Source organism: Hyperoodon ampullatus, assembly GCF_949752795.1.
Source record: "Hyperoodon ampullatus genome assembly, chromosome: 7".
Taxonomy (NCBI): Eukaryota; Metazoa; Chordata; class Mammalia; order Artiodactyla; family Ziphiidae; genus Hyperoodon; species Hyperoodon ampullatus.
The window spans coordinates 58,511,849-58,537,666 of NC_136920.1; the positions used below are offsets into that span (position 1 = coordinate 58,511,849).

The 25,818-nt window shown below is 36.9% G+C and overlaps 1 protein-coding gene across 1 annotated transcript in view; it reads right to left on the reverse strand.

The window, feature by feature from the left end:
- The window catches only part of PPME1 (protein phosphatase methylesterase 1), a gene marked incomplete at both ends in the record, with an annotated part of 75,012 nt that overhangs the window by 23,195 nt on the left and 25,999 nt on the right, over positions 1-25,818 (reverse strand). The window contains 5 exons of the mRNA XM_079707798.1: positions 774-928; positions 6,800-6,851; positions 7,300-7,357; positions 17,211-17,303; positions 18,019-18,112. Coding sequence (XP_079563924.1) covers positions 774-928; positions 6,800-6,851; positions 7,300-7,357; positions 17,211-17,303; positions 18,019-18,112 — 452 coding nt within the window. The remainder of the gene's footprint in view (positions 1-773; positions 929-6,799; positions 6,852-7,299; positions 7,358-17,210; positions 17,304-18,018; positions 18,113-25,818) is intronic.

The window sequence follows — 25,818 nt, forward strand, 5'->3', positions numbered from 1 at the left end:
AAAAAAAGGAAGCAGTTTAAGAAAATTCAGAAGACTGATGTGATAGCCAGCTTCCAAGACGACCTCCAATGGTTTTTGCCTCCTGGTATTCAACAGTCCCTCCACACTGAATAGGGCTGGCTGACTTATATGAGCAATAGTGTGACTTCTGATGCTGGGTCATAAAAGACATGGCGGTTTCTTTTTAGATGTTAAATAAAATTATGGGACATACATACAACTGAAATATTATGCAGCCATAAAAGATGTTTATGAAGAGTTTTTGATGACATGTAAAATTATTACATAATGTGGGGTGCGGGCAAAATGCGTGAAGGTGTGAAAAGTACGAACTTCCAGTTATAAAATAAATAAGTCCTAGGGATGTAACATACAGCATGGTGACTATAGTTAATACTGTATTGCATATGTGAAAGTTGCTAAGAGAATAGATCTTAAAAGTTCTCATCACAAGAAAAAAAATATGTAACTATGTGTGGTGATAGATGTTAACTAGACATATTGTGGTGATCATTTTACAATATATACATATATCAAATCATTATTTTGTACATCTGAAACTAATGCAAAGTTATATGTCCATTGTATCCCAATAAAAAAAGACTGGGAATGCCTCTGCCACAAAATAACATTAAAAAAAAGATATAAAAGACAGAGGAACATACTTCGAGATGAGAGAAGTCAATAATAAATAAAAACAAGATAACAATAATCTACCATGGATGTCTCTGTAAGTCAAAGATTTTGATTTGCTCAGCACTAAAAAAACTTACCTTCCACAACATCGATCATGCACAGACCCAAGAGGCTTGGCACCAGGTTGGATGATGCTGTGTGGACTGCAATAGCACCACCCATGCTATGTCCAATGAGCATAATTGGAGGAGGAAGGTCCCCATACATGGCTTCAACCACATTGCCAACATCTCTGCAAAGAGAAGGAAAAAAAGCATGGAATGTACTCTGACAACACCGTAAAGATAGTTTTCTTTCCTAACTCTCTCCTTTGATCTGTAACTAACAGTCCTAGGACTGTAAAGGTCTACTGGAGCATCTTGCAAATGTACCTATGTAAACCTCCTAACACCCCACCCCTGCAGGGTAGCCACACAGCTAGCTCTTCTGATAAATGGAAGTTTAAGGACTAAGAACCAAAATTTTCTAATTTTCCTTTACATCACACCTTCACTATTCCACACATTTAGTACAATTACATAAACATATACCTTTATTTTAAACCTAAGCTTGAAATTCTGGACAAATCATTTAACTGCTCTATGCCTCAGTTTCCCCATCCATAAAACAGGAAAACAATTTTAAGCACTGTAATGTAGTGAAGTTTGACGTCACAAGATGAATTGCAGCCCCAGTTTATATTTTACTATGTGGACTTGGATTAGCTACTTAATCTCTCAGATAAAGTTTCAACATCTATAAAATGAAGATAAGAATATCAGTTACTATTCTGGATTGCTTTGAGGATTAACTGAGACACTGAATGTAAAACTACTTTGAAAAGAGTAAAGTGCTATTCAAGAGTTAACTATTATTTACAATTTGTTATGTAAAGTTGTTTGAAGTATGAACACAAATTTAGTGTTCTGAGAAACTAGAAAGATGTTCAGAGCTAATTTTTATTGGCTTCTGTTCCAGTCTTTATGAGTGGATCTATTTAACAAAGTCAAACCTCAAAGCTTTGAAAATGAGAAGTAAAGCAGGAACTTTGGTTTTTATTTCCATATGGGCCTTCCATGCTATAGCAATAGGTAAGTAAGGTGTGTTTCTAGAGACCACTGTCTCTACTGTCTTCTTTTGTGAGTGGGTGAGTCAGTCAACTTCAAAAGACAGTTTTGCCTTGTTGACTGTCACTACATATCTCAGGCACTCACACAATGTTAGCCAAATACAGCAGTTGTGAATGTAGGGACACAGCCATTCGGATATGGTCTCCACAGTATTCAGAATGGCAAAGATAAATGTTATTAATTATTTATGAAGGAATTAATCTTAAAAATCTCATACAACAATTACAGATGTGAATAGGGTAGTGGTAGCATCTGCAGACAATCTAAACGGGAGATAAAGCCACGCAATTTTATAAGCAAAAACAAATAATAGTTTAATATTCCTTTGGAGTTAAATTTAAGGCTAAAATTTTTGGTTCATAACAGAAATGAGTAAAATAAAAGGATGCTATGAAAGATTATCTAGTCAGTAACTGGATGTACCACAATTTTGGTAGATGACTTCTAGGGGGATTCTATCATATTTATTAATACTAGCTCATTTCCTGAGAAGCAGTATAGCATATCACAGACATAACAGAAAAAGGAGTATCAGAGTAACTCAAATCTTGGCTCTTCTACTTTCAGTGGAGTTGCATTTTATGTAAGGTTTAGGTTCTGAAGTTGATGTCAAAGGCAAAAATCATGCTGTCAGTGCTACTTGAAAACCCCTCTAATTGCCCATTAAGATGCCCATTTTGAGATTTTTGTTTCACAGAAAGATTGAACTCAGAAACAATATAAATGTTTTATTGCTTCAACTATTTCAGCAAGAAACCAACTTGTTGGCTCTTCTGATTCTTAGTAATTATCTTCATCTATTATAGAAGTTTTAATCATTTATTTTCTTTTTAACTTTTTGTGTGAGTTATCAACTTATTGTCTCTTAGCTCTCATGCACCCTTTATTTCATGTTCTGAAAAATTGGATGAGGCCTTTAGATTTTTCCTTTGCCAGCCAGCAAGATGTTAAGCTATGCCAATAGAGGGCAAAGGAGAGATACTGCAGAAAAAGAGGGTTTTGTTCCTGGTTTGCACTGACTCCACAAGCTCCTGTAGTTTGTCTAGCACCCAAGACCTGAAGCACACACAGCTTCCCCAGGGCCCAGCTCCTGCAACACAGGAGGCGTCTCCAAGCACTCCATCCCTCCATCCCCAATGTTCCTTTATCCCCTCTAGCTTTTTTTTTTTTTTTTGTAGTAGGACTCACTTATCCATTTATTAAGTCATTGTCTGTTGAGTTTCTACACAGGCCAGGTACTGTGGCAGGTCTGGGGGTACAGTGGTAAAAAGGGCCGACAAGTCCCCTTCTTCATGGAACTTACATTTGCAGGAAGGGGAAGTGAGCAAAGCGGTACTGAAAATCCAAGTATAAACTGGGATAAAACTATGAAGGAGGGGTATAGGGAGCTGTTCGAACCTAATGGGAGGTTCATCTTTGCTTTTTTTAACATCTTTTTTTTTTTTAACGTTTAGAATAAGGTTGTTTTTTTTTTTTTTGCGGTACGCAGGCCTCTCACCATTGTGGCCTCTCCCGTCGTGGAGCACAGGCTCCGGATGCACAGGCTCAGCAGCCATAGGCTCACGGGCCCAGCCGCTCCGTGGCATGTGGGATCCTCCCAGACCGGGGCACGAACCCGTGTCTCCTGCATCGGCAGGCGGACTCTCAACCACTGCGCCACCAGGGAAGCCCCTCTTTCTTTTTTTCTTAACATCTTTCTTGGAGTATAATTGCTTTACAATGTTGTTAGTTTCTGCTGTATAACAAAGTGAATCAGCTATACGTATACATATATCCCCATACCTCCTCCCTCTTGGGTCTCCCTCCCATCCTCCCTATCCTACCCATCTAGGTGGTCACAAAGCACAGAGCTGATCTCCCTGTGCTATGTGGCTGCTTCCCACTAGCTATCTATTTTACATTTGGTAGTGTATATATGTCCATGCCACTGTCTCACTTCGTCCCAGCTTACCCTCCCCACTCCCTGTGTCCTCAAGTCCATTCTCTATGTCTGTGTCTTTATTTCTGTCCTACCCCTAGGTTCTTCAGAACCATTTTTTTTTGAGATTCCATATATATGTGTTAGTATATGGTATTTATTTTTCTCTTTCTGACTTACTTCACTCAGTATGACAGACTCTAGGTCCATCCACCTCACTACCAATAACTCCATTTTTGGTTTTTTTTTAATGGCTGAGTAATATTCCATTGTATATATGTGCCACATCTTCTTTATTCATTCATCTGTCGATGGACACTTAGGTTGCTTCCATGTCCTGGCTATTGTAAATAGTGCTGCAGTGAACACTGTGGTACATGTCTCTTTTTGAATTATGGTTTTCTCAGGGTATATGCCCAGTAGTGGGATTGCTGGGTCATATGGTAGTTCTATTTTTAGTTTTTTTTTTAAGGAACCTCCATGCTGTTCTCCATCGTGGCTGTATCAATTTACATTCCCACCAACAATGTAAGAGGGTTCCCTTTTCTCCACACCCTCTCCAGCATTTACTGTTTGTAGATTTTTTGATGATGGCCATTCTGACTGGTGTGAGGTGTTACCTCATTGTAGTTTTGATTTGCATTTCTCTAATGATTAGTGATGATATTTAAGCATCCTTTCATGTGTTTGTTGGTCCCTTCTAGATTTATTGAAGTATAATTGGTATATTAAAAATGGTGCATAATTGGGACTTCCCTGGTAGTGCAGTGGTTAAGAATCCGCCTGCCAATGCAGCGGACACAGGTTTGAGCCCTGATCCGGGAAGATCCCACATGCTGCGGAGCAGCTAAGCCCGTGTGCCACAACTACTGAGCTTGCGCTCTAGAGCCTGCAAGCCACAACTACTGTGCCCGTGTGCACAACTACTGAAGCCCATGCACTAGAGCCAGCTCTGCAACGAGAAGCCACCGCAATGCGAAGCACTCGCACCACAATGAAGAGTAGCCCCCGCTCACTGCAACTACAGAAAGCAGCAACGAAGACCCAAAGCAGCCAAAAATAAATAAATACAAACAACAACAACAACAACAACAACTGTAGGCATTATGTTGTACAGCAGATCTCTGGAACCACCCCCAATATTTTTGTTGCAAAGTGCCACTGGTGAGATACCTCCTGTGAACAGCTTCTCCTGCACCCTAAAGGGCAGATTTCTGACAAGTTCTGCCATGTAACATAGTATCCAAGTGACTTCTCTGCCTTCAGTAAGCCACCACTGTGCCTTCTCCAACAAGGTCTAGATCTCAACCTCTTCCACTCAGGTTCCATCTCAGTCTGAGGGGAAATATGAAGTGGCTGCTTCTTACATCTGCTATTCCTAGTCTATACTTCTCTCTGTTTTTCAAGTTTTTTTCCAGCTTTCTCAGATATAACTGATAAGTAAAATTGTAATATATTTAAAGTATACGATGTGATGATTTGACATATGTATACACTGTGACATGATTCCCACAATCAAGTTAATTAACCCTCTATTCTTTACTTCTTACTAGCCAATTCCTCATTAGTCCAATCCCGTTACAGTTAACAAATCTTTATATTAAACTTTCCTTGTTTAAATTACTGTGTGGTTTCTCTCTCCTGATTGTCCCAGACTGATACATTATTAGGCAATGTTTCCTTAAGGTCATCAATTAATTCTTTAATTTCTTCTTGAATGTCAGTCAAGCCATCATCACCCTTGTCTGGCTGCCTGGCCACTTAGATGATGTATTTCACTTTTTTGTCAACAGTCAAGAAACGCTTTAAAAATTATTCACAAATCTTTCTATAGGTATCACTAACAAGCTTGATTATTTTGGGCTTTATTGTTCTCACATTACAAAGGAACAACTGAGGGAGCAGATTCTTGGCTCTCTTTTCATGGTTTCTCAGGCACATGTTTATTGAGTGGAATGGTCCTCCCACAGTGTTGTTTCTCTCTCTGCCAAGCACTATGGTTGAATGATCACAATTCTGGTCTATTAACTGTGTGACCTCAGGCAATTATTCAACCCATCTGAGCCAGTTTTCTCATTGGTAAAAAAGTGATAATATTTACACTACAGACTAATTAAAATAATTAATTTATTCTTAACAAATGTTTAATTTACACTTAATGAAGCACATAAATAGCACCTACTATACAATACATAAATAACACCTACTATAACAATACAATTATGGTCACATGACTTTGGGTTCTGAAGGAAAAATAGTTTACTCATGGATTAACGCTACTAAAGTAAAAAGGGACAAGATATTTTTGGTGCCAAAAATACACTTGAGAGAGCATGCATTAAGCACATGAGAGAGTACGTACTAAAAGCAGGGTAGTTGGAAAAATCCTGTTTACAATATAGAATAGTGGTCTCCAAACACCAGTCATGGGACTGGCTGCATCAGATTCCTTTATAGAGATTTATCAAAATCTAAATGCCCAGACCCACTGGTAGAAGCACTAATTCAATAGGTCTGGGGTAGGGCCAAATCATCTGTACTTTAATCACTTCTCAGATGATTCTGATGAGTGGCCAGGTTTGAGAGCCACTGCATGTGCTATACTCATCTTTTACTTTGAGGCCCAGGGTATAATCAGTTATTCTTTAATACCCTGTTTTTGTCTCACTATAACGCTTGACAAAGAATGTGGGCAGGATATCTTAAGAACGTCTTACAGAGCCTTTTGTATACAACTACTTTTCAAGCATGGGTCCCCAGCAGATAATCAGATTCTATTCAACTCTGTCAACAGAAGAAAACTTTTCAAAAGCCAACATAAACTAAACTGTGCCTTGAAGGATTTTCAAGTGCTTTAAGTGATGACCATCACACTGAATATACCAAGGAAGATGGAGGTTTCTTTCAATATTAAATAGTAAAGAAACACCAGATATAGAGGAAAGAGAAAAGAAGTAAAATTTTCTCTGTGTTATTTGTTGTTCAACAATCTCACCAGGAGAGTGATAAAGATATACTATTATTTATAATAGTAATGGAAGCCAGGTGATTGTATAAACAGTATTAGATTACTTACTTTGCCATGGTTTCTGCAGACAGGTCTTCAGAATTCTTGACTTTTGTTTCACCTAAAAAGAAAATATTTAAAAAATAAATTTCCCCTGAAGATAAATCATAAAAGCAAGAGTATTTGCTTTCAAAAATCACACCTTGGGATAATGAAATGGGAATTTTATAATGGTATATGATGGGCATAGCAAGGATTTTCTGTTACAGACATATCTTTATAGTTGGCCATCTGAAGAAGGATAATTACAGTAGCAAAGATTTTTCCACATTCCTCATACATCACCAGCATCAGAATTTGGTTACGTTAGTGGACATTTTCTTAGCTTAACAACAATATATATGTATATGTGTGTATAAAAATATTTATAAAAACTGAAAGCTAGGACTTCCCTCCAAATGCACAAATGGAACAGCCCAGGCCACAATGAAATCTGTAATATTTAACACTATTCAAAGGGCTTGGCAAATATATCATTGAGTCAGTGACTAATTAAGAACTTCACTCACCATGACCTCGAAGATCCAAAGCCACAATCCTACATTGAACCCTACTAATGATTGCTGCCTAGGAGGAAGAGGAAAAGGAAAAGTATTCAGATACATCTGGGTTAGCAAATATTTCCCCATTACCAATGATAACTTTGTCAAATGAACTGCCATCAGAATTCAAGAATCTCAAGAGAATCAAGAGACTTTCCACTTTAAAGCAAAATTTTAAAAATAATGATTCTCTGCTTTTTGTGTGCACATTCTGTCTGGTTATATCCCAACTTCAAAATATGGCTTTCTCCACCTAAATCCCTCTTTAAAACTTAACTCTTCCTAGCTTTTCATAAAACAGAATATGCACCTTTATACAATGACCCTCTGAGCTCTGCTATTACTTATGATTTTCATCCATACTCACTGGTTATCTTTTCCCTAATTTGGAAGGGAAATTCTCTAGATAAGGACCATGAGTCAGGTTTATATCTAGGCTCAGGATATCACACAAATGTGACACTCAGATCATTAAATAACCTTGAAAGCAGCACAAGTCATGAAATCTACCAAAGATTCACTTAAGACAGAGCAGGAGTACACGTAAGTTTGTACCAGTTAAACAAAAATATATTGAAAAAGAAATCATAATATCATGAGGAAGTATAATTTCAGAGGTTTAAACAAACCTGAAATAATTGAGGATCTTCTTCCTCAAATGAACTATTTTCTTTGACAATAATATATCACAATTAGTGTTAGTAAATGTCATCAACAGTTTTTTAACTTTTAAGAATAAGATAGGAAAACTATCTAGGCTAACTCTTACATTTTATGAATGAGGAAACTGAAGTCAAGAGAAAGGAAATTATTTGCTCAGGGTCATGCAACTAGTAGCAAAAATAAGACCAGAATCAAGGTAAGTTACTAACATAACAGTCAATGTATACCATAAAACAAATCAGAGCTCTTAAATCACATTTTCCCCTCATTTTATTTTTAACTGATTAAAACATTTTGAATATATTCACATTATAAAAATGTAGAAAATTTAGAAAATAAGAGAGGAGAAAAAACTCCTCTGATTTGCCATCCATATGTCATCTCTTTGGATATTTCCTATGATCATTTTCCCCAGCTCTGTCAAAATATTATTGATTTATAACATGTAAGTTTAAGGTGTTCAATGGGATAATTTGATATATGTGTATATGCAAAATGGTTACCACAATAATCTCCATCCCCTCACATAATTATCATTTGTGTGTGTGGGGGGGGGGACACAACATTTAAGATCTACTCTCTTAACAATTTTCAAGTATTAATACTCTATAATTAATTAGTCACCATCCTATACATTAGATCCCCAGAACTAATTCATCTTATAGCTGGGAGTTTGTATCTTTTCCCCGACATCTCCCCATTTCCCCCACCTCCCATCCCTTGACAACCACCATTCTAATCTCTATTTCATGAATTCAGCGTTTTTAGATTCCACATATACATTTTAGATTCCACAATAACATTATTTGTCTTTCTCTTATTTCACCTAGCATAATGCCCTCAAGGTCCTCCATGTTATTGCAAAAGGCAGGATTCCCTTTTTCATGGCTGAATATTCCTGTGTGTGTGTGTGTGTGTGTGTGTGTGTGTGTGTGCGTGTGTGTGTGTGTGTGTGTAACATTATCTTTATCCATTCATCCACTGATTGATGCTTAGGTTGTTTCCATGTTGTGGTTATTGCAAATGACATTGCTGTGAACATGGAGGTGCAGGTATCTCTTCAAGATCATTTTTTCATTTCCTGAGGATATACAGAAGTGGAATTGCTGGATCTTATGGGAGTTCTATTTTTAATTTTTTGAAGAAACTCCATATTGTTTTCCATAGTTTGGCTACACCAATTTACATTCCCATCAACAGTGCAGAAGGGTTCCTTTTTCTCTACATGCTCATCAACACTTGTTTCTTGCCTTTTTAATAGCCATTTTAATAGGTGTGAGGTGATATCTCATTGTGGCTTTGATTTGCATTTTCCTGATGATTAGTGATAGTGACCATCTTTTCATGCACCTGGTGGCCATTTGTATGTCTTCTTTGGAAAAATGTCTATTCAAGTCTTGTCCACGTTTTTTTTTTTGCTATTGAATTGTATGAGTCCCTTATATATTTTGGATATTAATCCCTTATCAGATAAATGGTCTGCAAATATTTTCTCCCATTCTGTAAGCTGCATTTTTCTTTTTCTTTTTTTTTTTTTTTTCTGTGAAGAAGCTTTTTAGTTTGATGTAGTCCCAACTTATTATTGCTTTTGTTGCTTGCACTTTTGGTGGCATATCCAAAAATCACTGCCTTGTTTTCTTTCAGTAGTTTTATAGGTTCAGGTCTTACATTTAAGTCTTTAATCCATTTCAAGGTAATTTTTGTGAGTGATGTAAGATAGGGGTCTAATTTCATTCTCCTAGATGGAGTTATTCAGTTTTCCCAACACCATTTATTTTAGAGATTATCTTTTCCTCATTGAGTCTTCTTGGATCCCTTGTCAATTATTAGTTGATTGTATACGTGTGGGTTTATTCCTGAGGTTTCAATTCTGTTCCATTGGCCTATGTTTCTATTTTCATGCCAGTACAATATTATTTTGACTACTATAACTTTGTAATAAAGTTTGAGATCAGGAATTGTGTTGTCTCTAGCTTTGTTCTTTCTCAGGATTGCTTTGGCTACCTGGGGTATTTTGTTGTTCCACAGAAATTTTAGGATTGTTTTTTCTATTTCTGTGAAAAATGTCATTGGAATTTTGAAAGGGATTGCATTGAATCTGTAGATGGCTTTGTGTAGTACAGACATTTTAACAATATTAATTCTCATGATCCATGAACATGGGCTATCTATTTGTTTGTGTCTTCTTCAATTTCTTTCATCAATGTCTTATAATTTTCAATGTACAGATCTTCCACCTCCTTGGTTAAATTTATTCCTAAGCATTTTATTTATTTATTTATTTATTTTGCAGTACGTCGGCCTCTCACTGTTGTGGCCCCTCCCGCTGCAGAGCACAGGCTCCAGACGCGCAGACTCAGCGGCCATGGCTCACGGGCCCAGCCGCTCCGCGGCATGTGGGATCCTCCTGGACTGGGGCACGAACCCGCGTCCCCTGCATCGGCAGGCGGACTCCCAACCACTGCGCCACCAGGGAAGCCCAGCATTTTATTTTTTGATGCTATTGTAAATGGGATTGTTTTCTTTCTTTTCCAGATAATTCATTGTTAGTGTATTTAATCATATTTTAAAAATCACCTAGAAAATCAAGTCTGTTTCTACTTCCATTATAACTAATGAATATCTTTAAAGAGAACAAAGGACTAAAATTCTAATATACTTTGCTATTTGCTCCTGAAAGCTGATTTACAGCAGTTATTTAATGCATTATGGTGGTACTAAAGCTTTCAATGCCAAAAACAAATCTGTATTTTGGAAATAAAATTAAGTGGCAAAGATATTGTCAAATTTGCCTGATTGCTCTATTTAAAAAAAAAAAAAAAGGTAAAACTAGGTCCACAGGACAGCAACAAAATATTCATTTGAAGGCAGTACATGTCAATTCCAATTTTAAATTGAAAGCAAGAATTCAAAATCTTATGTGCCTGTCAGAAAACACTGACAATAATACTAAAAACAGATTTTTCACTCACTTATTTAACAAATCTGAAGTACATCTGCTAAAAGTCTGGCACCAATTGAGTAATGGGGTTACAGTATGAAAAAGACAGTCAATGTTCCTGCTCCCATGATGTTTACATTCTAGTTTGGTGGAGGAAGACTAGTAATCAATAAATGAGCAAAGTAAATTCAGAAAGTAATACATTTTATAGATAATGAAAAATTGTGAGAGCATGTTTATGGAGGGTAGCCACTCTAGATCTTGCTTCGAATAGTACAACTTTGCCACTTCTGGAATGGTTGAGTAAAAAGCAGCTATTTAAGAACTAGACTTATCCAACCATTTTCTCAATAGAAGTTGTGGTGTTAGTAATAACAGCAACAACAGTAGAATGTAATTTTTATTAAATCTTACTATGTATCAGGCACCAATCTAATTGCTTCAAATGAATTATCGAACTTTCTCCTCACAACTCTTTTATTTAGATACAATTTTCATCATGTTACAAGTGAGAACATTTTACAGAGAGGTTTGGTAACTTGCCCAGAGTCAAACAGCTAATAAGTGGTGAGGCCAAAATTAAAATCCAAACAGCCTGATTCCAGGTGGTTCACAACCCTGGCTGCATAACAGAATCACATAAGGAGCTTCAGGAAATACTGCTACCCAGGTACTAATCCACCAGAAATTCTGATATAAGTGATCTGGGTAGGGGTCCAGGATATCAACGCATTTTAGCATTCCCCAAGTGATTCTAATGTACAAAGTTTAGCCTAGCTCTAGAGTAGAGAATAAGAGTCAAGACTGGAAGTTAGATCTGGGTATTCTGTACCACTTTATTATCTCACTAAATTATCTCCCTGAGAAGTAGGCTGGGAAAATATTAGCCCAAATTTTGTTGCTGACAAAACAGGTTCTGAGAGATATTGGTGAAGGTGTGGAGAAACAGGTATCCTCACAGACACATAAAATCCTCAAACTTTATAATGCTGGCTAATCTGATAAGTGAAAAGTGGTATTCTTTTATTTCAGTTTATATTTTACTCATTAATAGTAAGGTAGAGATATGGGGATATATGTATATGTATAACTGATTCACTTTGTCATAAAGCAGAAACTAACACACCATAGTAAAGCAATTATACTCCAATAAAAACGTTAGAAAAATAGTAAGGTAGACCTATTTTTTATAAGTTTATCAGTTATTTATATTTCCTCTTCTGTGAACTACCACGTCATATCTCTTGCTCATTTTTCTACCGGATTATCTTTTTCTTACTGCTTTTTGGGAGTTTTTTTTTTTTTTAATGTTTATTTATTTGGCTGTGTGGGGTTTTCATTGCGGCGCGCGTCTCTTCATCGCGACGCACAGGCTTCTCTCTAGTTGTGGCGTGCAGGCTCTAGAGAGCGCATGCTCAGGAGTTGCAGCGTGCGGGCTCTCTAGTTGTGGCACATGGGCTCCAGAGCGTGCAGGCACAGTAGTGGCAGCGTGTGGGCTCCAGAGCACGTGGGCTCGCGGGCTCTCTAGTTGTGGCACACGAGCTCTAGAGCGCACAGGCTTAGTTGCCCCACAGTGTGTGGGATCTTAGTTCCCCGACCAGGGATCAAACCTGTGTCCCCTGCATTGAAAGGCGGATTCTTAACCAGTGGACCACCAGGGAAGTCCCGGTAGTTTTTTTTAATATAATGAAACTGTTAACCCTTTGTCTGTTATTCTTATTGCACGTATTTCAAATACTTTTTACCTAGCACATAGCTTGTGTTTTAATTTTAAGATATCTTGTCTAGGAGTTTTTCATTTTGGTAAAGTTGAATTTATCAATCTTTCTTTTATGGCTTTTTCTTCTTCTGGCTGCTCCAAGGTCATATATGAATGTTCTTACAGCTTGTTTTTTAAATTCAGTAGTTTAATCCATTTGGGGTTTTTTTATATTAACTTATTTTTAAACATGGGCCTATTTCTTGATTCTTTCTGCCAATAACCATACTATTGATAGAGTTTTAGAATATGTTCTGATATATGAGAGGGCAAGTCCCTTCCCTCTTGCTCTTTTTCAAAATTATCTCAGCAATCACTGGGCATTTATTCTGTGTGAATTTTAGAGTCTCATGAAAAATCCCATTGAGATTTAGGGGAGTTAGATTCATACAGGAACATGATTTATTTCTCTATTCAGGTTTTCCTTTATATTCTTCTGTATTGTTTCCTCCATAAATGTCTAAGTTAAAACAAATAAGACTTATTCCCAGTTATTTTATAGTTTTGTCACTTTTATGGATAGAATAATTTTTCCTCTTATATTTCCAAATCTAGTAACTGCTAATATTTAGGAAAAGTAGATTTTTTTATATTTACTTTGTAAACTATGGCTTCACTAGTAGTTTGCCAGTTGATTTTCTTTGGTTTTCTAGAGAGACAGTATTTACAAGTAATGACAGTCAGTTCTCACTGTTTTCAAAACTTTAAAACTCATTTTTCCTTCTTGTTTTATTGTTTGGCTAGAAGCTCCAGTATACTGTTGAAAATAGCAGCCCTATCTTGTCTCTGACTTTAAAAGTGTCTGTTTTACCACTAGGTATATTTATGTAATTTTCTGGTATATAAACTTAATAAAGTTAAGAAAGTTTTTCATCTATTCCTAATTGCCAAGAGTTTTCAACATACTGGGTGTTGTACTTGATCAAGTCCTTTTTTCGTATCAAATGAGGCGAGAGATTAATTACACTGATAGATTTTCTAATGCTGGACCATTCTCACATTCCTGGGATAAAACCTAGTTGGTCAATGTATTACTATTTTACTAGACTACTGGAGTCGACCTGCTGTTATTTTATTTAGGACTTTGCATCTATTTTATAACCGAAATCGGCTCACAGTTTTCTTGCAGTCTTTGCCTGGTTTTGGTATTAGACTGATGTTACCTTCACAAATGAATTGGGTAACTTAAAACAGTACTACTCTAAGTAGTATTTTTACATGGTGAAAAATTTTAATTAAACTTTCTCCTTTGGAGAAGAAACTAACATTCCATAAGATATCAAATATTTAGAATTAAGTAATAAAAGAGACAGCCCTTTAACTAGTCTCGCTGTCTCCATCTGTGTCTCCTGCCCAACCCATCATCTATACTAGCATCCTGATTATTCTAAAGCTCTTCAATGACTTCCCATTGCCTAAAACAGCGATACTCAATTACACAAGTAGGTAGATGTGTATCATAATGCTCAGTTTCCCAGAACTTTACAATCTCGGTGTGTTTGCAATTGTTTCAAGCAAATCAGACTTTCGATACCCCTTCTCTAATTTTGACATGCCTAAAATACATTTATGGACAGGAGAAGCTTTGTGTTTAAAAATAGCTCCCTCTATTACCCTGAACTAAAGGATAGGGGTGCAATTCCCTAGCCAGGCATACAAGGCCCTCCCATAATTTTGTTCCTGTGATCTCTCTAGTCACCTCTTCCCCTGCTCCCTACCCTTATACTTTATACTTGAGCTACTTATAACTTCCAAAACATACTTCACTGTTACACTCTTCACTGCCTTTGTACTCATCTCTCCTTGAAATGCCTCTCTACTAATCTAACTTCTATTCAGTCTTTAAAGCCCAGATGTCCCTTCTCTTATGAAACTTTCTTTAATCTCCCCCCTCAACCATCATCAGAGTTAATAATTCCCTCCTCTGTTACTTTTGTATCTTGTACATAGATGCTGTAAACTCATCTAACAACTGAGTGCTTTTTAAAAATATGTATTTATTTATTTATTTGGCTGCGTCGGGTCTTATTTGTGGCGCGCTGGCTCCAGAGTGCGTGGGCTTAGTTGCCCTGTGGCATGTAGGATCTTAGTTCCCTGACCAGGGATCTAACCTGCATCCCCTGCATTGGAAGGCGGATTTTTAACCACTGGACCACCAGGGCAGTCCTGACAACTGAGTGCTTGAGTCAAGCACTTTATCAAGAACCTCACATCTTTTGTTCATTCTCATAACCACTCTATTAACTAGGTAGTATTATATCCATTTTACAAATTAAGAAACTAAAGCATGATAGATTAAGTTGTGTTGAGATTCAAATCCCAGTCTGTCTGAGATAAAAGCTTCTTAAAATTTTTGCTGTATTATCTATATATATGTGTTATCTCCATTTTTCCTATTTTCTCCATTAGACTTAAAACATCATATAAAAACAAGAGGATACATTTAATTCTCCAATGTATCTATAGCACCTAGCATAATGCCTGGCACAAAGTAGCGGTTTAAGTATTTGCTGATTGGCTGATCTTATTAAAGAGTGAACTCTCATTTCTCTGTCCTTAGTAACCCAGCACAAAACCTGAAATACAGAATACATTCATAAATATTTGCTAACATGAACTGAATTAACTGGGAAAAGAAACAGGCATCAGCAGATACTACAGATTCAATTCTTGGCTTCAATCAGTTCATACTTGGTTGGTCCCAGGTCCTTCAGAGGTACCAAAATTGAAAAGGACTGAAGGCTGATTTTCACTACTTTTAAAAGTTTACTATTGATACTATAGTTGCTACATTAGGAACAGCCACATGTTGCTGTTACTTGTTCACTCAAAAAACATTCCTTGGCTTCCCTGGTGGCGCAGTGGTTGAGAGTCCGCCTGCCGATGCAGGGGACACGGGTTCGTGCCCCAGTCCGGGAGAATCCCGCATGCCGCGGAGCGGCTGGGCCCGTGAGCCATGGCCGCTGAGCCTGCGCGTCCAGAGCCTGTACTCCGCAACGGGAGAGGCCACAACGGTGAGAGGCCCATGTACCACAAAAAAAAAATCCCTTGAGTATACAGTATGTTCCCAGAATAAATAAACCCTGGTCTTTGCCTCCAAAAAAACTCACAATCTAGCTGAGGGATGTAAATGACTAAAGCCATGCTACTAAGGACTTGAAATGTGGCTAGTCCAAACTGAGATGTGTTATAAGTATAAAATACACACTGGATTTCAAAGACAGTATAAAAAATAATGTGAAATATCTCAACAGTAATTTTTATATTGATTATCTGTTGAAATTATAATATTTGGGGTACAATGGATAAAATAAAATATATATTAAAAATTATTTCACATGTTTCTTTTTACCTATTTAATGTCCCTACTAGGAAATTTAAAATTACATGTGTGGCTCACATTATGTTTCTACCGGATAACACAGGTCTAGAGACATGAAAGAGTCTAGCACTTACGGGCAAATCATACAGCTACATTCCACAGTAAGAGAAAGGAAATTGCAAACAAGACAAGGGCCAAATCATTCAATAATTTAATAATGGTTAAGTAAGTGCCTATGTGTCAAGAACTGTTTCAGGAATTTGGGAAACAAAAGAAGTAAGATATTATCCCTGTTCTCAAGGAATTCATGGTCTAATAGAAGACACGAGAAGGCACCTTTATACTTAATTCCAATAATCCTGCTGCCAGGAACAAAATGGTATATTCAGGGCCCTCCTCAACTCCACAGCTATCTGGCTCCAGGTATATAGTGCTGCATTCCCACTTGCTCCCACTTTCTGTCCTTCAGACTCACTAGTGGTAAGTAGAAGACATATGTATATCTGCTTGATACACACAAGAAGAGATGACAATTTTATTTTAGATAGGAATGCTGCCAGTATCTTCCTCAACAGTATCTCCCCTTATATATGGGCTACCCTACCCCAGAGTCAAGAATATTGGGAAGATCTACAACTGGCAGTATTCACATAGACACATATTCTGTACTCTAGACCAGGGTATCACCAACCAAATATTACTTCCTAGTAGCTCACTAGTACCATTAAAATATAAACATTATTTAAAAAAGAAGGAACACTTTCCAAATATATACGGGACATTTTGATGTGTTAAGTACTATAGCAGGCTCTATTAGGGAGACAAAGGACAGACATTATCTCTATCGAAAGCACCCAAAAAGACTGTCTGCTTATCCATTACTTAAATCACTGAGACACAGTCCCCCACTTTGGAGAATTCCATCCCCTTCATCCCAGTGCAATATATATAGAACATTTTATAAACTGAAGAATTCATGTGCTAAAGCTCACTCCAGTTAAAATCCTCTAGTTTAAAGAACACATGATTTTGGACTACGATGATAAATGTTTGAAATCGACTTACCTTCCTAACCATCTTATATGAAGCTAAGTGAGTGAGCACAGAAGAAAGTTAGGCTAGTCAAATTCATCCCCAAGTAAATAATGATTGTGCTAACTAACATTAACTTCCACTATCAACTGCTTACTTACCGTGAACACAGCCCAAGAAAGGGCAGAATGGCCTCCTCCATGCAGAAGAAGTAGGACTGGACCCTCTGAGCCACTCTTGTAAACTCGAAAAGTGTATGAATAGTTAAAGATAACGTATCTAAGCTTTTGCTCACTGAAGTTTTTGATTACTTAGTCATAATGACTGGATCAGAAAACTCAGTCAGGACCAAGCTATAAGCAAAGCTACAGACTTCCAAACCTAAGAGGCACTTAAGTAGAAGTTTCTGAGACACCAAACCTGTTTTGAGGCATGGAGCCAGTATGACCACGTTTTTTTTCCCACTTTTTTTTTAATTATTATTTTTTATTTTGACCATACCACATGGCTTGTGGGAACTTAGTTCCCCGACCAGGGACTGAACCCAGGCCCTCCACAGTCAAAACTCTGAGTCCTAACCACTGGACCGCCAGGTAATGCCCATCATCACTTTTTCAATGGGAAAAAAAACTATTCCCTTTGCCCTAATGGGGACACAGTCCCTGGTTTCTAGATGCTAAACTGGTTCAACTCACTTGACTCATGAAACCTTCCCCTCAAAATCTGGGCCCTCAAAAGATGTATCAGTTTTAAGAATTTAATTCTTAATCCCTTCCCCATGCATGAGACAATTATAGCCAAATAAGATATTGGCACAGTCTTACAAGAAATATTCCATGTTGTACAAGGAACAGGTAGAGAATGAAAATGAAATAAATAGCAGGAATAAAGAACATTTTAGAAACTACACAAATCTTCTTAGACAACGTTATAAGCCTACTAAAGAATAAGCCATTTTACAAAGGATATATCCTTGCCAGTTTCATTCTCTACTTCTACATCTTCCATGGATTCAAAGTACTGACTCCATGGAACAGGAGAAAAGTCCCGCTTTCTTCCAGGGCTAAGGGAAAAGAAAGAGAGAGATTTCAAGTAAAAAATAGTTATGCATGAAAAGGTAAAATCTTCATCAACAAATATTAAACGTAAATCTGAAATGAAAATAGCAAGATATTTTCTCGTAAAGATATGAAGAGTTTTCATACACAAAGTATTACATTAAACTGTTTTAAAAAGCTCAAATATGTATAAAATTTAAGGATTTTAGGAAATTCATTAGTATGTTTTAATCACAAATATATTGTGTGTATATACACACAACAAAACCTGCTAGTTCTCTCACCTTGTTCTTGGCTATAGGCTCATTCCTATCCTCTCAATCCACTTTAATATTGTTCCTACTACAATAATTTTTGGCCACTATTGTTTCTTCATACCTTTAATCCTTCACATTTTTTCATGCTTCTTTGTCATTTCCCAACCAATCAATATACAAGCTTCATAGAAGGCAAACTGTCCGTATCAATACCTTGAATTTCTGGGCATTTATCTGAAGAGAAGCTCACACAGAAGTGAAATGAGTTATCTATTCAATGTAGCATTGCTTGTAATAGAGAAAAATTGGAAATAACCTAAATATCAACAGGTGACTAATTAAAATAAATTTTGGTACACAGAGAAATAATATTTCATTGTAAAAAGAAGGAAGCAATTATATATTGATAAAATTCCTTATTTATGGATAAGATACACTGTTAAGTAAACAAAGAAACAAACATGATGCACATACTACCATTTGGGTAAAAATGAGAAACATGCATAAATGTAATTGTTTATATATATTTAGAATATCTCTGGACAAATACTAATATAACACTGATGGTAACCTGGGAGGGGAACTATGACTGGGAGGTGAGAGGGACAATTTTCATTGTACATCCCTTTCTATCTTTTGATCTTTGAACCATATATTATTTTAAATTATTACTTAAATTATTGTTATTTTAAATTATTATATTAAACTATTTTGAAACAAAACAAAAATAATCGATAAATATCTGTTTACAACCTATGTCTTCAACCTTGGATGGAACACAAGAAAGAAACCCTGAGTCTTCCTCTATTTCCACACAGATTCTTTCCAGTAATGCAGGAAATTTAGAATTCCATCAGCAGCAAAACATTAACTCCTGCCTGACAACTTCTTGTATATGCTATGGGACCGAACTGAGAATATGTACAAGCATAATACAAAGCTACTTTTAAAAACTTAAGTTAATACAAAAGCACTCTAGGTTGACTATAATACTGGAAAGAATTACAGTGGGGCAGCTGGGCAGTAAGGAATGTATTCTCTCAACAGTCAAGTATTTATTGAATATCTACCTTCTACTAGGCATTGAAACAGGTGAGTAGGTCTCAATCCATGTAACAATAAAGTCACCTGGGGAGCTTTTAAAAATGCTGATGTTTGGATCTCACCTCTAGAAATTGATTTATATGGTCTGGGATGTGGCCTAGGTACTGATCATTTTTAAAGTTCCCCAAGTTGAGAGAGAGGTGCTAGAAATACAAAGGTAGAGTATATGATTTGGAATGAGAGAGGAGTTCAAATTCCTCACAGTTCATACCATTTCCCTATAATTCCTAACACTTGCAGTATGGACTTGGGCAAATTCAAATTATCTAAATTCCTCCTGCCTTGGATTATAATGACTAAGTAAAATAAGATATCCTTTAAAATAATCTAATACATCTGGCATTTGGTAGTTGCTCAGTAAATGGGTAAACCTATCTTCTGATAGAAAAAGTCCCTCTGTGGAAGTAAACTACAACTTTAGCCTAGACCTATTTTTTGGTTTACTGGTTGCACTTGAATTCCTACTGCAAAACTAAAAGCAGACCTATTTTTTTTTCAGTCACTTATTTATTTATTTTTATTGAAGTATAGTTGATTTACAATATTATATTAGTTTCAGGTGTACAGCATAATGATTCAGCATTTTTGCAGATTATACTTCATTATAAGTTATTACAAAATAATGGCCATAATTTCCTGTGTTATACAGTATATCCTTGTTGCTTATCTATTTTATACACAGTAGTTTGTATCTGTTAATCCCATACCCCTAATTTGTCCCTCCCCCTTCCTGCTCCCCTTTGGTAACCACTAGTTTGTTTTCTATATCTGTGAGTCTGTTTCTATTTTGCATATACATTCATTTGTATTATTTTTTAGATTCCATATGTAAGTGATACCATACAGTATTTGTCTTTGTCTGACATTTCACTAAGTATAATATGCTCTAGGTTCATCCACATTGCTACAAATGGCAGAATTTCATTCTAAAAGCAGAACTCTTAATTCTACTGTCACTCACAAACTCATCTATGCATATACTAAAATTTGAGTACATATAACAATCATAACAAAGCATGCCAAACCCATTATAATAGATTCTAAGAATCCATGCATGAAATTTTGATGTCTAGAGCTAGGGTATCGTAGTAATAGTACCTAACATTTACTGTACGCAACAGTGAGTCACTGTGCCAATTTACAGGCATGATTCTATTTAATTCTGACAAAACTTTGAGTTGTTTTTATCCCCATTTCTCAGATTAAAAAACAGATTTAGAGATACGAAGCAACTTGCCAAAGGTTCTACAACTACTAAGTAGCAGTGACAGGACTCAAATCCAGTTCCATCACTCTTCAAAGTCTCTGTTCTTTACTCCAATGTTACATTAATTCTCAGATTTTTTTTGTCTCTCACTCTCATTTACACTTCTGAAAAGTAATAAGGCTTTATGTAGGGCATATTATCAGAGGTTTCCTTTTCAGAGTCTAAATATGACTGACTTTGCCAAGGCCACAGAAACTTTCCAAGTTGGCCAGACACTAGTTAAAGAAAAATCACTTCCTACCATCAGAAATCATTCCTAGGAAAACAGCCTCCACTTCTAATCTTCATTTAAAAAAATTTTTTTTCAGGGACTACCCAACTTATACAACATATGAGTAATTCCCATTTAGTTAAAAAGCTAATAATCTATACCTCAAAATGTTGCTCCTACTCCCACGGAGATTTTTCTGGCATACTCCTAGCATCTGCATTTGAACACATAATTGTTTATACACTCCATGACTTCAGGAAATTTTGCACAAGGTTAGATAAGAAGTAGAATATGAATCTTTATATTCTAGTCAGAAAGAATACTCTGTATTTTAGAGATGAAGTTTTGGTTCTTTTAAAAAATAGTTTCTTATTCTTTTATGCCTAGCTACTTTATGGTCATTACAGCCTGTGTAGGCTCTTTTTAGTTATAATTTTTTATTTTATTATTTACTTATTTATTTAGCCACGCCACGTGGCTTGCAGGATCTTAGTTCCCAACAAGGGGTTGAACCTGGGCCATGGCAGTGAAAGCGTTGAGTCCTAACCACTGGACCTCCAGGGAATTCTCTACTTATAATTGTTTTAAATGAATTAACTACTGACTTTTTTCTCCATGGAGTCATAATGAAAGAATTCTGAAATAAGAAAAGAACTTTCAAAAGCATAACAAGGTTAAGTTATACTTTAAAAATAAGGATTTATTCACCAAGAACCTATTATATCAGGCTTGTGACTGAGGTGGGGTGGTAGGAGATGCTGGGATTACCATAAAACTAGTGAGACAATGCCTCTGCTCTCAAGAAGCTAATGTCAAACACCTAAATATCTAACATAATGTACAGATAAATACTTTAAATAGCCTAAGAGGTACAGCTAAAGTGCTGTAAATGTTCAGAGGGAATAAAGATTACTTTCAGCTTGGGAAATAGAGACTTCAAAGAAAAAATAATATTTAAGCTATGCATTAAAGGACAAATAGAATTTGGACTGATGGTGGAAGCAGGGAAACAGGGAGGGGTAAGGCAGACATTTCAGGGAGAGAGAAGGGCACAAATAAGCACCCGGTATGATGCCTGTCATGGGGATACTATTAAAAAACAAAGTAAAAAAATAAATGCAATAAGGTGGGAATAAGTACAGCAGTTTTGAAAACTAAGAGCTGATACAAGTAAAAGCAGATAGTGGAGAAAGAATAATAATAAAGTACAAAATATATGATCTTTTTCTGTTATTTGTGTGTTAGGGTCCCAAAAGCCAGATAGGGTTTGAATGGTATTGTAGAAAATGAGCAGCCAATAAAATGCACAGATTAAAGTATTTCAGAAAGATCAATGTAGTGAGAGGTACAAGATGGACTTGATTCTGGAAAACAATATGTTGCAATAACCTGGGTAGGAAAAGATGGGAGTATAGACTGACAATGGAATTTAAAAGGAGGAAAACACAGAAAGAACTTTCAAAAAGGCAATCAACAAATCTCAGGAATGTTCAAGATATGGAAGATGACTGACAGTAGAATCAAAGTCATTCTAAAGTTCTGAACTAATAGATGAATTATTAAGTCCAACAATTTATAAATAAAAATCTACTTTGGGGGACTTCACTGGTGACACAGTGGTTAAGACTCAGTGCTCCCAATGCAGGGGGCCCAGGTTCGATCCCTGGTCAGGGAACTAGACCCAACATGCATGCTGCAACTAAGAGTTCACATGCCACAACTACGGAGCCCGTGTGCCGCAACTAACAAGCCTGCTGGCTGCAACTAAGACCCAGCACAACCAAATAAATAAGAAAAAAAATTATTAAAAAAATAATAAAAATCTACTTTGGGAGGTAAATGTATATAAAATTTTTGATGTCAGAAAAAAGTTTATTTCAAACCTAACAAAATAAATGTATCATTTCCTCCCATCTCCTGCTACCAGAGGAAGGAGTTCAGCAGCCAAGGAACAAAGTAGTACTGTAAGAGACACACAAGAAATATGGCTTCTACTTAAACCACGTGAATCAAGTGCATTTATGGACCTTTTGCTATTCTCATAGACCCTGTTCAGAATCTGATGACCGATGAGCCCTCACTCTAGAAAAAAATGCATACATATATATTTTGTATACAATTCCCTGGCTTCAAGAAACCCATCTATGAATCTCAAATTAAGAACCCTTGGCCTGGGCTTCCCTGGTGGCGCAGTGGTTGAGAGTACACCTGCCGATGCAGGGGACACGGGTTCGTGCCCCAGTCCAGGAAGATCCCACATGTCGCGGAGCAGCTAGGCCCGCGAGCCATGGCCGCTGAGCCTGTGCAACCGGAGCCTGTGCTCCGCAACGGGAGAGGCCACAACAGTGAGAGGCCCGTGTACTGGGGAAAAAAACAAAACAAAACAAAAAAGAACCCTTGGCCTAACATGAAAAGATGCTCATCATTGCTAATTATTAGAGAAAAGCAAATTAAAACTACAATGAGGTACCACCTCACACCAGTCAGAATAGCCATCATTAAAAAGTCTACAAATAATAAATGTTGGAGAGGGTGTGGAGAAAGGGAACCCTCTTACACTGTTGCTGGCAATGTAAATTGGGACAGTCATTATGTAAAAGAGTATGGAAATTACTCAGAAAAGTAAAAATAGAGGTGTCATATGATCCAGCAATCCCACTCCTGGGCATATACCCAGACAAAACTATAATATGAAAAGATACAAGCACCCCTATGCTCACAGCAGCACTATTTACAATAGTTAAGACATGGAAACAACCTAAATGTCCCTTGACAGATGAATGGATAAAGATGTGGTACATATATACAATGGAATATTACTCAGCCATAAAAAGGAATGAAATAATGCCATTTGCAGCAACATGGATGGACCTAGAGATTATCATACTAAGCAAAGTAAGTCAGAAAGAGAAAGACAAATACCATATGATATCACTTATATGTGGAATCTAAAATACAACACAAATGAACATATCTATGAAACAGAAACAGACTTACAGACATAGAGAACAGACTTGTGGTTGTCAAGGGTGGGGGCCTGGGGGAGAAAAGGATTTTGAGTTTGGGATTAGCAGATGCAAACTAGTATATATATAGGATGGATAAACAACAAGGTCCTACTGTATAGCACAGGGAACTATATTCAATATCCCATGATAAACCATAATGGAAAAGAAATGAAAATATATATATATTTATAATTGAGTGACTGCTGTACAGCAGAAATTAACACAACACTGTAAATCAACTATACTTCAAGAAAATTTTTTAAAAAGGAACCCTTGGCCTATATGTTGACCTTAACAATCTATTTCCAGCAGAAAGAGGAAAATTTTTAAAGAGGAAGAAAAGAATGAGGGGCTACTCCACCCTTAAAACTTTCTAAATCTAAATTAATTTTCCATTTGCTAGAGACTAAAGATTTGTTTTCATAACCCATTTCTGCCTTTATTAATTGTGTGACCTTGGGCAAGTCACTTAACTTCTCCAGGCCTGAGTTTCTTCATGTCAGATAGGGTTATAGCATCAGTTTTACACGCTTTGCTATGAGGATTAAAGTAGTCTTCTTATCCCTTGGTTACCCTCAAATTAGCCTGTTCTATTTTTGTCATACAACTAGTCATTGTCTAAAATTAGTTTGTTCCTGTATTTGTTATTATCTTTCAGTCAATCCACCTAATTTGCTACTGTTTGAGATCCATGAGAGCAAGAATGTTCTCCATTTGTTCACCAGTGTACTCTCAAAGTCTGACACACTGATGATTATCTGTTGATAGGATGAAATAAGCTAATGTGCATAAAGTACTTAGCTTGGTGTATTATTATTATTATTACTATTATTATTATGCTTTGAGGCTAATAAACAGAATCCTCCTTACTGAATCCTGATAACGCTTCCAATGAAAGGAAATGGGACATTACAAAGCTACACTAATCAAAACTGTAGTACAAGCATGAGAGTAGACATACAGATTAATTGAACAGAATTCAAAGTCCAGAAATAAACTCTAACCTTTACATCAATAGTGGTTCAACAAAGAGGCCAAGACAATTCACTGGGGAAAGAACAGTCTTTCCAACAAATGAAGTTAGGACAACTGCAAGAGTATTCATGCAGAAGTATGAGAATCTAGACCCTTTTCCTCTTACTACATACATAATTAAATCAAAGTGGATCACAAACCTAAATGTAAGAGCTAAAACTATAAAACTCTAAGAAGAAAACACAGGGGTAAATATTGTGATCTTGGGTTAAGCAACCATTTCTTAGATACAACACCAAAAGCAGAAATGATAAAAGAGAAGATTTAGGAGTTGGATTTCACTAAAATTAAAACTATTTATTAAAACTATAAGGACCGGGCTCCACTGGTGGCACAGTGGTTAAGAATCTGCCTGCCAAAGCAGGGAACAAGAGTTTGAGCCCTGGTCTGGGAAGATCCCACATGCCACGGAGCAACTAAGCCCGTATGCCACAACTACTGAGCCTGCACTCTAGAGCCCGCAAGCCACAGCTACTGAGCCCTCGTGCCACAACTACTGAAGCTCACATGCCTAGAGCCCATGCTCTGCAACAAGAGAAGCCACTGCAATGAGAAGCCTGCGCACCACAATGAAGAGTAGCCCCCACTCGCCTCAACAAAACAAAGCCCACGCAGCAACAAAGACCCAATGCAGCCAAAAAAAACCACCACAAACTATATAGAAACTTCCCTGGTGGTGCAGTGGTTAAGAATCTGCCTGCCAATGCAGGGGACACGGGTTCGAGCCCTGATCCGGGAAGATCCCACATGCCGCAGAGCAACTAAGCCCATGTGCCACAACTACTGAGCCTGTGCTCCAGAGCCCACAAGCCACAACTACTAGGCCCAC